Raw genomic sequence first — 14,019 nt, forward strand, 5'->3', positions numbered from 1 at the left:
TTGCTATTTTAGGAGCTTTAACTTAGTGGGATTTTCATCTTCTCTAACTATGTTGGTGTGGGATTATGTCATAGTCTTTGTGTCTTATTTGGCTTTTATTAAAAGCACCAGTGGTTAAAATAGATTTCAAATGGCTCTTGTAGTTTCAAGGAATAATTAATATTAAAAACTCTGAAGTTGTAGTTTCTTTTTCATGTTTTCTCTGAAGTGAAAATAGGCTTTTATTCAGTGAAATGTGTGATTTTAGCCATTTTAAATTAAGTCTCTAACGTTTGTTAATGAGTAGGGAAAGAAGTAATCATGATTGTAATCTTTTCTGATTTCCAGAATAGATCCCGTTTATTGTGTGATTCATAAGCTTGTTGTTGTCATAGGGAAAGAGAAGAAACAGTCCCTGAAGCATGACTCTTTTCCAGGTTGAAGTCAGCTCGAGACGTCGTGTCCAGAACCGGCCACTCATTGGCTCTGGGCTGTTTGCATCGTTATGTTGGTGGTATTGGCTCAGGACAACATCTGAAGACCAGTGTCAGCATTTTGTTGGCTCTGGCACAGGATGGAACATCCTCTGAAGTCCAGGTAGGATATCAAGTTTTTTATTATGAACTTTGAAAATATTATTTGTAGGAACATTTGTTTCTAAAATATTGTAATGATTCTGATGAGTTGTTGGGGAAAATGTCGTAGGGTCTTTCTCTGTCATTTTGTTTTATTAGTGTATATCAGGATTTTGTATTTGAACCTAATCCTAACGTCTGTCTTATTCTGGGAATTAAACCCATTCCATACATTCCTTGAAGCATCATTTCTTTTTATTATTTATTATCCTTGGTACATGTTTCCTCTTTGTATTTCCTTACATTTGGTAGATTGATCAAATTTCTTTTAATATCCTTTCTTTCTCTCTTCCTCTAACACCCTAACCCAGGTACAGGGTCATGGGTTGAATCTTCAAGTGTACTCCTTGAATTTCATTTTTTCGTTCTCTTAAAATATTTTTTATAAAAATAGATTTAATTACAGTAAGAGGCAAAAACTTCATGTGTGTGAAGATATCCTAGATTCTTGATTTGCCATTTCACATTGATGCACCGAAAAATATCAAGTATATGAATCCAGTAGCTTTCTACTCGCCAGCTTCATATTGGGACTCACATGATGACAGAAGAGACAAGTTTGATTGCCGTTATTGCCTGTCATTGGTGTGTTTATAGATGGGTTCCTTCGCCATCAGAAAAGGATTCAGAATCCACCAGAGGCTTCTTAGTCTACAGGCTTAGTTTGCTTTGACTTCTTGGAAAATGTTTCCAGCTATAAAGCACAAATGTCCCCAAAGAACTAAAAACACAAATGAAATAATCTTGCCCCTTAAGAGGGTCTGTGCTGTTTTGTTTTTTTTTAACACTGTTTCCACAGTAGTCTGCAAGAAAAGAACAGAACTGTAAAATTATTTTACCTGAGAAGATGCTGCTTTCTTCATTTATGTCAAAGAGTTGGTGCTAGTTTTCTTTACTTTGTCTTCATCTTTTTCTCAGCCCTCTTTTGCTTTAATTTCTTAAAACCACACTCCTGTAAGTGACTGATTCACATGATTCATTCCTATGACATGACATTTTACTGTGATGTAGATCAAAGCTGCTATTTCAGTTCTCTTCTGCACAAGAATAGTATGTTTTCATTCTTCAGTTTTATGTAAGGTCTCTTCTGTGTTAAGAATCCTAACTCAAAAATTATACTTCGCAGTCAAATTATTGTATACATGTATTCAGCCGTAATTACTAGAGATTTATTGTTGAATAGTGGTTTCTTTTTTGTATCCTCAACTCCTGTGTTGAGATCTCTGTTCTTATTTTTACTTGACAGGAAAACTTCCTTTAACAATAATAATCTTGAGAAGGGTTGCTGAGTGGTGTGTTTTTTGATTTCTTGCATAACTGAAATAAAAAAACTATTTAATCTTCAAATTTGAATGATATTTGGTAGGATATACTGTTCCTAGCACACAGTCCTTTTTTTTTCATTATTTATAAATGTTTTGGTATTTTTTGTGTTGCATGTGAGAGTCTCATAGTAGCTTAATTTTTTGAGTTAAATTTCCATAGATATTAACATCTCAGTTTTTTATCAGCTGTCTATAAAAGCTTTCAAATATGTTCTTTAAGATGTAGAAGATAACATATAAGCCAATAATCAAATTAACTGATGTACAAATACTGTAAAGGTTTTCTGCAGTGTGGCTTTGAATATCCAGATATAAAACTTTAGTGATAAATGCATTTTCTTCTTTTATGCTGTGCATGTGTTTTCCACTCCCAAAAGACTCCGGTTTATGTATTGATAATAAATTTCTAACATAATGGAGCTTATAGACATCATAGCTGTCTTTTTCCCTGGCTTTTTATTTCTTTTGCTAAGGAACTTATCTGAAATATGTCTATATGTTTATAACCTTACATTTTGATTTACTAGCATTTTCCCTCTCTCCCTGCAGCTTAGAAATTTCATCAAATTGTGTATAAGTTTATCTTTTCTTTTTCACTTTCTGGTACTTATTTGCATATTGAGCCTCTTGTCTTTTTCCTCATTATTTTAAATTTTTTGTATTTTCACTATGTGTAACAAGATAATCTTCCAGTTGAACTTCCAGTTGAAAAAGTAATGATTTTTGTATTTAATAATTTGTTGTTTAGTTGCTCAGTCATTTCCAACTCTTTTGTGACCCCATGGACTGTAGACCACCAGGCTTCTCTGTTCTTGGGATTTCCCAGGCAAGAATACTGGAGTGGGTTGCCATTTCCTGCTCCAGTATTTAATAATAGTTATTCTTTTTTTCTAGCTTTCTACTGAACATTTAATATAAATCCTGTGTGTGTGTTTTTTTTTTTTTTGAAAAAAAAACACTTCTCCTTTGTACTTTAATTATATTGCCTTAAAAATCCTTGCACTAGTTTTATTAAAATACTTCCTTTTCTTCTTCCATTAATTTTTTTCTCCAAAATGTATATTCTGGTCTTCCTCCCTCAAGCTGCTATATTCCTATTACTTTTCTCAGTAGGTGTAGTTTCTGTATATAATTGTCCAACTCAGGTTGCTTAATTCCCTAGCATTGGAGTAGATTGACAAGTAGTAGAAAGTACGGTATGGATTTTTTTTTCCCACCATGTTGTCAAGTTGGGAAACTTCTCTATTGAGACCTCTGTGTCCTCAGCTCAGGAGTGCAGCTCTCCTTTGGAGATGCCAGTAGCAAAAATAAAGGTACTCGTTTCCCTCTCTGCTGAGAGGAATGAGAAAGTTGGACCAGATGATTTTAACTTATGAAAAGAAAAAGGGAGAAGGCAGTGTCCCTATCTGTTAAGATATACTCTGTGCTTCTTGTGCTGTCTGTGTCCTAAAGACCAAGAGAGAAGAGTTGGAATGGGACCAGAGAAGGGCTGCCGAGGTGGCCTTCACATCCCTTCTGTAAGTGGACTGGCAGCCCACACACCCACTCAGAACCTTCCAGACACTGCAGCCTAGGCTTCCCAGCATAGATGGTGCCTCCCCGCATCCTTCTCCTTGACACAGAGAGGCTTCTAGTAAGACTGCAGTTGAGTTAGGAAAGCCGACCAAAAACACCCCATCTCTCCCGCACTTACCTGGTACGAGCTCCTTCACTGCAGCAAAGCCCAAACCTATTACAGGCAAGGCACTTGAGTTTTAAAACCTACGAAGAGAGTTCTATAAATGAGGTGCTCAGAAACTGGAGAAGGAGGCAGACAGCAGCAGTGGTGACAAAGCACTTCAGTCGGCAGAACGCCTGGGCTGTGGTGGGAGAAGACCTCATGAAAAAGGTGAGGCTTCAGCCCTGGTGAAGAAGGGTGACTTTACTGAGAACAGGAAGGAAATGTGAGCCCAAACCCAGCCAGATCCCCAAGGTGTGAACTGTATGAAGCAGGACCTTTAACTGCTCTTCAGTCAATCCTTGTGGCTTCAAAAATATGTATAGGTAAAATCTCTTAAGAATTGAGAACTGAATGAGGTGTCTGAGAGTGTGTCTTTGGTAATAAAGCAGAGAGTGTTTTTGTTTTAAAAGGTACTTTCTTTAACATGTGGGTGTGGGCAGCTTAAAGGACTTTTCATTTTCTTAAGCCTGTGCTGATTACAGTACATTGCTCCAGGTTAATTCTGCAAATACTATTAACCACTAAGATTATTTGTGCTTAGTAAACATAAATTTCCTGGAGAGGGAAATGGCAACCCACTCCAGTATTCTTGCCTGGAAAATCCCATGAATGGAGAAACCTGGTAGGCTGCAGTCCATGGGGTCGCAAAGAGTCGGACACAACTGAGCGACTTCACTTTCACTTTCAAACATAAATTAGAGCCTGAAAAGATTCAGTGACTTGAAGAGCTGTTATGTGAATGTCATTGCTTGAGAAATAGATCTGAGAACTATAGAACATTGGTGTGGTCATGGTTTTATTTCAGGCTAGTTTCTTAGAAAAACTGTAAAGCCATATCGGATGTCCTTAGCATCCACTAAACTAAACTCTCATTACATAAGTTTCTCTTTTTGGGAATTGTGAAATGCATGTAATTATAATAGAGGAAATGAGTTCATCAGTGAAACTTTTTCCCTGACACTTAAAGTCACACTACAAAGGAACTTTAAACATAGCATTTGTGTATCAGTTGCTTTGGTCATTGGCTCCTAGAAGTTTATGTGTTGACCTTTACTCATTTAAGGAATATATTTTAAAATATTTCTATTCATTAAAAATGAAAGTATTAGTATTATGAAAATTCAAGTTAAAATATCAATTCACTATACTCTACTATTTACAATAAAATACAATTATATTTTATTCCAGACTTGGTCCCTTCACTCGCTTGCTTTGATAGTGGATTCTAGTGGCCCAATGTATCGTGGATATGTAGAGCCAACTTTATCTCTAGTTCTTACCTTGCTGTTGACAGTTCCACCCTCACATACAGAAGTTCATCAGTGTTTGGGTAGATGCTTGGGTGCTATAATAACTACTGTTGGACCTGAATTACAAGGTGAGTAACTTCATCTGAAGCTAAAGGGACTACACAGATAATAACTGTATTTCAGCTTCCTGAACATTACCTTCACATTGCCTAAAGAAATCTTATAACAATAATAATAATTTCTGTGTGTTACGCACTGGCAATTTACTGAATACCCGGAGCTCTCCTTTTTACGTGCACTATTTTATTTACTCCCCTTAAGAAACGTGTGATATGAAGATGCTTTTTGAACTTTTGAGCAGAGAGAACACCTAAGTTAAAATGTTACTTGGAGCCCTATGAAGTCAAAGGTAAAAGTGGAGTTCCTTTGGCCTGGGGTGCCATCCACTTGTCTTCATGGACTCTAGCTTCACTTTTTTGTTTTTTTAACTCTAAGGAATATGTTATTTTCTCTGAGGAATTAGAGAAGTTAAGTAACTTGCCTTGAATCATTCAACTGAGTAGCAGCAGATTTGTGATCCTGAGGCCCAAATTCTTACCATGTACTTCCACGGAAATAATTCTACAGATGGTTGACTTAAACACTCAGGTCAGAAAATTGTGAATTTATGCAAAATATATGAGCTACTTTCAGAGCTTTCTCTTTTCCCCCTACCATTTATTAAATTTTTCAGTGAGTCTAGCTTTTTATATACATTATCTAATTTGATTCTAACAGCAATCCTGATGAAGGTATATCTCTTCATTTTACAGATGAAATACTGAGGCTGAGAAAGGTTAAGAACTTTCCCAAGATTTTATATATATTATATAGCCAGTGAGGGCTTCCCAGGTGGCACAGTGGTAGAGAAACCACCTGCCAATGCAGGAGACACAGGAGACGCAGGTTCAGTCCCTCATTTGGGAAGATCCCCTGGAGAAGGAAGTAGCAACCCACTCCAGTGTTCTTGCTGGGAAAATGTCATAGACAGAGAAGCCTGACAGGCTGTAGTCCATGTGCAACTGAGCACACAGAGAGAGAGAGAGAGAGAGAGACACACACACACACACACACACACACACACACACACACACAGGCTGTAGTCCATGTGCAACTGAGCACACAGAGAGAGAGAGAGACACACACACACACAGACACACACAGACACAGACACACAGACACACACAGACACACACACAGACACACACACAGACACACACACACAGACACACACACACACACACAGACACACACAGACACACACACACACAGACACACACACACACAGACACACACACACACACACACACACACACACACACACACACACACCCCAATGACTGGTTGGAATCACAGGTCAAGCTAACTGAAAAAAGAAAGGATCTTAAGGAGGAATGCTAGGAATTGAAAACTATGTGATTTATACACGTCTCTATCTTGGTCTCTAATGGCAAGCCACTCCAGTACTCTTGCCTAGAAAATCCCATGGATGGAGGAGCCTGGTAGGCTGCAGTCCGTGGAGTCGCTAAGGGTTGGACACAACTGAGCGACTTCACTTTCACACATTGGAGAAGGAAATGGCAACCCACTCCAGTGTTCTTGCCTGGAGAATCCCAGGGACGGGGGTCCCTGGTGGGCTTCTGTCTATGGGGTCACACAGAGTCGGACACGACTGAAGTGACGCAGCAGCATCTTGGTCTCAGTGCCCTCTTTGAGAAGGTCGATATTTCTTTCTTCCAGTGACTATCACAGGTATGTGTAGAGAATAAATACGTGCCCTTGATTAAGTGTAGGTGTCTACCACGTGCTTTCTGATACGATGGTGAGGCCTGTGTATTTCAAACTAGAATATGACTCTTGTGTGACTCTGTGATTTCCTTGTTTGGTCTCTGTGGGTAAGTGTGTGTGCGCGGTCTCTTAAGTCATGTCCACCTCTTTGCGACCCTGTGGATTGTAGTTGTCAGGGTCCTCTGGGATTTCCCAGGCAAGAATACTGGAGTAGGTTGCCATTTCCATCTCCAGGGTATCTTCCTGACCCAGGGATCAAATCCGTATCTCTTGCGTTGGCAGGTGGATTCTTTACCACTGAGCCACTAGGGAAGCCCTGTTTTCGTCTTTATATGTATATAAAAAAAATTTTTTTTGCGTTGGTAAAAATTTTAAATCACTTATATTTGGCAACTAAGACATTTTTATCTAGACAGTGTGTAATACTACACAATTTATTTTTCCTCTCTCTGCTAAAAATTGCCATTAATCTTATTAGGGAAATAGGATTTGACATTATTATATCATAGAAGTGGTACTGTTATTTGAAAAAGAACCAGAGAATAAGGAATGTTCTGGCTTTTCCAAAGGAAACAATGATAGACTTAAAAGACAATATAGTTTATCCAGAGGATAAATATAAAGCTAGGTAAATCTCAGAGAGATGCATTATTGTCATTCATAAACTGTTGTGTTTATATATTTTACAGAATTTTTGTTTACAAAACCATCAGAAAGAGGGTTATTTATCTTAAAAGTGATTCCTTTTTAAATTTTGGTTGAAGCATAGTTGATATACACTATTATATTCATTTCAGGTGTACTACTTGGTATTTCAGCATTTATATATATTATGAATTGATTGCCACGTTATGTCTAGTAATTGTCACCATATAGTTATCACAGTATTGCTAACTGTATTCTCTGTGCTGTACATTACATCCTTTAAGAAGTAACTTCTTTTTTGAGGTTGGCTTTCAAGGAGAGGAATTTAGGGGATAACTTATAACAGGGGACAGGCAGGTTAGGCAAATTAACTATGATCCATGGGCCAAATCTGTCAGATGCCTGGTTGTTTGGTCTTTTGTTTTTAAAAAACAACCCATGAGGTGAGAATTGTTTATGAATGGTTATGTAGGTACTTCCCTCATAGAGTAGTGTGGATTTTGCCTCCTGGCAAGCAAAATAAAAAATATTGGCCCTCTTAAGAAAAGTTTGCTGACTCTTCTTCTGTGGGATTTTATTTGCTTGATAAAATGTAAGCTGTTAAAATGTAAGGGGAAAAAAAGTAAGGGCATTTCTTATAGTGATTTTTAACAGTTGCAGTGTCAAACCTACAATAGAGCAAACGTACTAGTTAATGTTAATTCAACGTAGTTATTCTTTATTTTTTTAATTGAAGTACAGTTGATTTACAATGTGGTGTACATACTAGTTAATGTTAATTCAACATAGTTATTCTTTTTTTTTAGATTGAAGTAGAGTTCATTTACAGTGTGGTGTTAGTTTCAGGTATACTTTTTTGTGTGTTTATTTGGAAAGGGGTTATTTAGAAGATAGTTATTTTCTAGGAATATTTTTGGTGATACTAATAATAAAATCATTGTATTTTACGTTGTCTTTTACTTTGCTTCTAGGGAATGGAGCGACAATTTCCACAATCCGTTCTTCTTGTTTGGTGGGTTGTGCGATAACCCAGGACCATTCAGATTCTCTCGTCCAGGCAGCTGCCATATCTTGCCTTCAGCAGCTTCACATGTTTGCACCACGACATGTCAATTTATCCAGTCTTGTTCCTAGCCTTTGTGTAAGTATAAAGCTGTTTCATTCTTTTATTTGTTTAGGGAACCCAAAATTTGTTTTCCAAAAGATCAGACAAGAGCAAAGCAAAAGAAGTAAGTTTCTTGGATTGTGCATTCTAGAGTTTCAGCTTCAGTAGTCACTTTATGATTATTCATTTTATTCAGTGATTTTCTTTTTCACCTTTTAGGAAATATTTTAATGAACTGTTAAATAAGGTCCAGAGGACTTCTCTGGACCAAATATGCCTCAAACTGGGCAAATATGTTGTACAAAGAATGGAATCTCTTGGATGCCACTTTAAGAATAAAAAGTTTTTTCTTTTTTAAAAAATGTACAAAAATCATTATACATAGCACAAAAGGAAAATATTAAAAAAAAGTGTGGTCAACATGGTCAACAATGATTATTTACAATAAATGCTAGGAAGGACTACAGGCAAGCATATAAACAGGGGATCCATAACCTAGGCATTCAGAAAAGATTTCCTTGAAAAAATGACATATAAGATGCAAACTGTAGGATAAATAGGAGTTCAGTTCAGTTCAGTCACTCAGTCGTGTCCGACTCTCCACGACCCCATGAATCACAGGACGCCAGGCTTCCCTGTCTATCACCAACTCCCGGAGTACACTCAAACTCATGTCCACAGAGTCGGTGATGCCATCCAGCCATCTCATTCTCGGTCGTCCCCTTCTCCTCCCGCCCCCAACCTTTCCCAGCATCAGAGTCTTTTCCAGTGAGTCAACTCGTCGCATGAGGTGGCCAAAGTATTGCAGTTTCAGCTTTAGCATCAGTCCCTCCAATGAACATCCAGGATTGATCTCCTTTAGAATGGACTGGTTGGATCTCCTTGCAGTATAAGGGACTCTCAAGAGTCTTCTCCAACACCACAGTTCAAAAGCATCGATTCTTCGGCAATCAGCCTTCTTCACAGTCCAACTCTCACATCCATACATGACCACGGGAAAAACCATTGCCTTGACTAGACGGACTTTGGTTGGCAAAGTAATGTCTCTGCTTTTTAATATACTACCAAGGTTAGTCATAACTTTCCTTCCAAGGAGCAAGCGTCTTTTAATTTCATGGCTGCAGTCAGCATCTGCAGTGATTTTGGAGCCCAAAAAAATAAAGTCTGACACTGTTTCCACTGTTTTTCCATCTATTTCCCTTGAAGTTGGGGGAAAGTGTGATATTGGAGTAACAGCACTTATTTTTAAGCAGAAAAATATATGAAAGGTCCTGAGATAGGAAGGAGGGAATGCATTTAAAGAATCATTTAGTCAGAGGCTGAGAGGAAAAAGGGGGAGGTGGGTCATATGGGCACAGGATGAAGCTGGACAGTTACTGAGGGGGAATTAGTCCCATACCATCAAGGAGTTTGAATGTGCCAGTGTGGAAACCAGGTGCATGTGAAATGTTTACAAAGAACATTCACAAAGAAAATAGTCAATAATAGTATACACCAGGTTGCATTCTGCAACAAGATATGTGCCATGCTGTCAAAAGCCATGGTGTAGCACCCAAGTTTTGAGGGCACAGATGGCATCTTTTGAGAACGGTGAACTTGTTACATGATATGGCTCTGGTATGTGTGTGTGCTCAGTAGTGTCTGAGTCCTTGCAACCCCAGGGACTGTAGCCTGCCAGGCTCCTCTGTCCATGGAATTTTCTAGGCAAGAATACTGGAGTGGGTTGGCATTTCCTCCTCCAGAGAATCTTCCTGGCCCACGGCTCAAACCCCACATCTCCTGCATTGCGGGCAGATGCTTTACCGCTGAGCCACTTGGGAAGTGCAGCTCTGATAGGCAACTGATAAATGTGATGAAGACTCGGACATACACTCCTCAGTTGTCTGGTTCCTCTGCATTTTTTTCTCCTTAAAGATAATTATACTATGAAAGTTTTCCTTATGAGATGGAACATATTTAAGAGGATCTGGTCAAGTAATAATGTGAATTTCTTTATCTCAATGGAGGTTATCAGTAAGCCACAGGGACACACTGAGTGTCCTGTGTGTTAACAGAAAATAATGTATCCAAAATGATTTTTTTAGCATAGCATCAAGGGTTTTGTTACAAGGCATATTGGAGCACTCTCCTGAACCTTTTCCAAAAATTTGGGAAGGAAATGGCATGGGAGATAAAAAAGAGGGCCACTCGTGTGGCTGTCTTGATTCCACATTACCAAATGCCCTTTGAACTGTCTTCATTACCAAATCTTTAACACTCTCTAAAAAATAGTTCACACATGGATTGATCCAAATTAGTGAAATCAGGGCTGATTTTTGTAAACTTCATCTCTATTCAGCCATTGCCACCAAAAGAGACCATACTATGTGACCATGTGTAATACCTAACACAAATGAGGTGATTTTTTTTTCAGCAAATCTATTAAGAGGTAAGCTTCACCACAGTAATGTTTATGAAATTATATAAAAATATTAAGATGTATATGATAGAACTGTTCAAATATGTTTTTGCAACAACAGCCACCACTCTGGATTACTTTTATTTTCCTCCTGGCAAGTAGGTGCTTTTTATACCATTTGATCAGTCATTCTCCTGTCCAGATCTTTTCTGCACACAGCAAGTACATTACCTGGGATGATTGTAGGAGATGTCAATGAGAAAAAGACTTGAGCTAAATGCTCACCCACGTTGTCAGTGACAGAGCAGGGATATCTCATTGTCCAGGATATCAGTACATGGCAAGCACAAGAAGGGATAGGATAGCAAGATGACGTATAGTTTAAATAACAGGGCTTTCTGGGCTTCCATTGTGGCTCAGCTGGTAAAGAATCCTCCTGCGGTGCGGGAGACCTGGGTTCGATCCATGGGTTTGGAAGATCTCCTGGAGAAGGGAAAGGCTACCTACTCTAGTATTCTAGCTTAGAGAATTCCGTGGACTGTATAGTCCATGGGGTCGCAAAGAGTCAGACAATACTGAGCAACTTTCACTTCACTTCACAGAGGCCTAATGAAGGGAATGGCAACCCTGGAGAATTCCATGGACATAGGAGCCAGACAGGCTACTGTCCATGGGATCACAAAGAGTTGGACATGACTGAGTGACTAACACTAACTAGAGGCCTAATGTAGGAACAGGCAGCACAGTGTTCCCAAGGTTTGCAGAACATAAGGGAGAAAAAAGACGCTTCTTTGGAAAACAGTGAGGCATAATCTACAAAAGTTGAAAGTATGCACACAGTATAATCTAGCAACTCCCCTCTAAAGTAAATACCTGAGAGAAATGCATGCACATGTGTGCCAAAAAAAATCCTCAGGAATTTTCATTCCTGGATTATTTATGCTAGCCAAAAAACAGGAACAGCCAAAATGTGCTCCATTCAGCAGAGTGGATAATGGTGTAATATTACACAACAATAAGAATGAATGAACCCCTATTATATGGAATCACATGGATGAGTCCAACAGACATATTGCTAAAAAGAAACCAAACACAGAAGAGAACAGACTTCATGGTTCCATTTGTATAAAATTCAAGAACAAGGCTATACCAGGCTCTACTGATAGATGTCACAGTAAATTGTGATTATATCTGAGCAGCTAAGAAGTTTGCGTGAAGCCACATATTTTTTTTTTATCAAATTTAATGTTTTTTTCCTGATACTTTGTGGATTTTAACAGAAAGTGTTAAGGGAAAGTTTCCAAACAAATATAGCTTAATTGTTACCTGGTTTACAGTGGCTGCAAAACACCATCAGTGATAATTTGCATCTCTAATATTAGAGATTTTGAAATGGAGGGGTGGGGAAGTGACTTCAGGATCGTTAAAACTGAGTTTTTGAAAACATGTAAACATTAAAATATTTTATTTCTTTCACTTTGACCCAGGATTTGTTGAGTGTATTTTCTTAGCAACAATTCTATTTAATTGTAATTAAATGAAATTGTATGATGTTCTGCTTCATATATGTTTAATCCTTTGATCTTTCCGTAGTTGCGTAAGATAGGTAGGACCTGTCTGTACAGATAAAAAAGCAAAACTCTGAGAGATTTGTTCCTTCTGTGTCATATGACCATGCTTAACCTTACCTATAGGATATTTGAAAGTTTTCAGTTCAGTTTAGTCGCTCAGTCGTGTCCGACTCTTTGCGATCCCATGAATCACAGCACGCCAGGCCTCCCTGTCCATCACCAAATCCCGGAGTTCACTCAAGCTCATGTCCACAGAGTCGGTGATGCCATCCAGCCATCTCATTCTCTGTCGTCCCCTTCTCCTCCTGCCCCCAATCCTTCCCAGCATCAGACTCTTTTCCAGTGAGTCAGCTCGTCGCATGAGTTGGCCAAAGTATTGGAGTTTTAGCTTTAGGATCAGTCCTTCCAATGAACACCCAGGATTGATCTCCTTTAGAATGGACTGGTTGGATCTCCTTGCAGTCCAAGGGACTCTCAAGAGTCTTCTCCAGCACCACAGTTCAAAAGCATCAATTCTTCGGCGCTCAGCTTTCTTCACAGTCCAACTCTCACATCCATACATGACCATGGGAAAAACCATAGCCTTGACTAGACGGACCTTGGTTGGCAAAGTAATGTCTCTGCTTTTTAATATACTGTCTAGGTTGGTCATAACTTTCCTTCCAAGGAGTAATCGTCTTTTAATTTCATGGCTACAATCAGCATCTGCAGTGATTTTGGAGCCCCCAAAAATAAAGTCTGACACTGTTTCCACTGTTACCCCATCTATTTCCCATGAAGTGATTTTAAAATGTTGTTATTTTTAGGAATAGAAAAGAAAACATTATGTTGAAAAAAATCTGATTTGTTAGGTTTTCTCTCATCAGTTATATTTTGTTTTTTTAATACTTGGTATGATTTCAGTGGTTGTGAGCTTTATGCAAAAATAGGAGTTACAAATGCTGTATTAACAGCATAAAAATACATTACTTAGCATGTAAAGGAGTGATGTCTGCCATATAATTATTTTCCCCTCCATCATTTCTGGATGAGATTCTTTCTAAAATGTCTTACTTCCTTGCTTAAAAAGCAACATATGGAGCAGAGTTTAATATTTGCTTGATGAATCAGATTGATAGATTGAGTGATAATATTTATTATTATTATATGATTTACTATGTATCATCTATTATTCTAAATAAAATATTTGTTTTAATTTATTTTATTTTCACTATATTTCTGTGAGAAATTGCTATCCTCATTTCATATTTGAGCAAACAAGGCACAGAGAGGTTAGGTAACTTCCCTAACATTACACAGGAGTAAGTGTGTGATTTAAACCCAGTCTGGCAACTGGAGCCTGAGCTCTTAATTATTATGCAGTGGTATGTCTTATGGTTTATATCATGTATTAGAGTGTACTATATTGATTCTTTCAGGAACTTTTGAAATGAAAAATATTCTGTACCAAAAGAATCTGTTTTGCAGTTCTTTTCAGATATTTATGTTTGCCTTATTTTAATTTTTTATTTTAATATGTACCTTCCTTTACTTTCACTTCTTACTATATGCTCTACTCTAGGAC

The 14,019-nt window shown here is 38.0% G+C and overlaps 1 protein-coding gene across 4 annotated transcripts in view; it reads left to right on the top strand.

The window, feature by feature from the left end:
- HEATR5B (HEAT repeat containing 5B) overlaps positions 1-14,019 on the top strand; it is a 97,067-nt gene that overhangs the window by 37,040 nt on the left and 46,008 nt on the right. For all 4 annotated transcript variants that reach the window (XR_016038616.1, XM_088841540.1, XM_055399485.2 and 1 more), the window contains 3 exons: positions 417-576; positions 4,848-5,037; positions 8,353-8,522. Coding sequence is in view for 3 of the 4 variants with exons in the window: in XM_088841540.1 (XP_088697666.1) it covers positions 417-576; positions 4,848-5,037; positions 8,353-8,522 (520 nt within the window). In the remaining variant the exon portion in view is untranslated. The remainder of the gene's footprint in view (positions 1-416; positions 577-4,847; positions 5,038-8,352; positions 8,523-14,019) is intronic.

The sequence above is a fragment of the Moschus berezovskii genome, chromosome 11, assembly GCF_049115385.1.
Source record: "Moschus berezovskii isolate FMDL1 chromosome 11, NW_MosBer_1.0, whole genome shotgun sequence".
Classification (NCBI taxonomy): Eukaryota; Metazoa; Chordata; class Mammalia; order Artiodactyla; family Moschidae; genus Moschus; species Moschus berezovskii.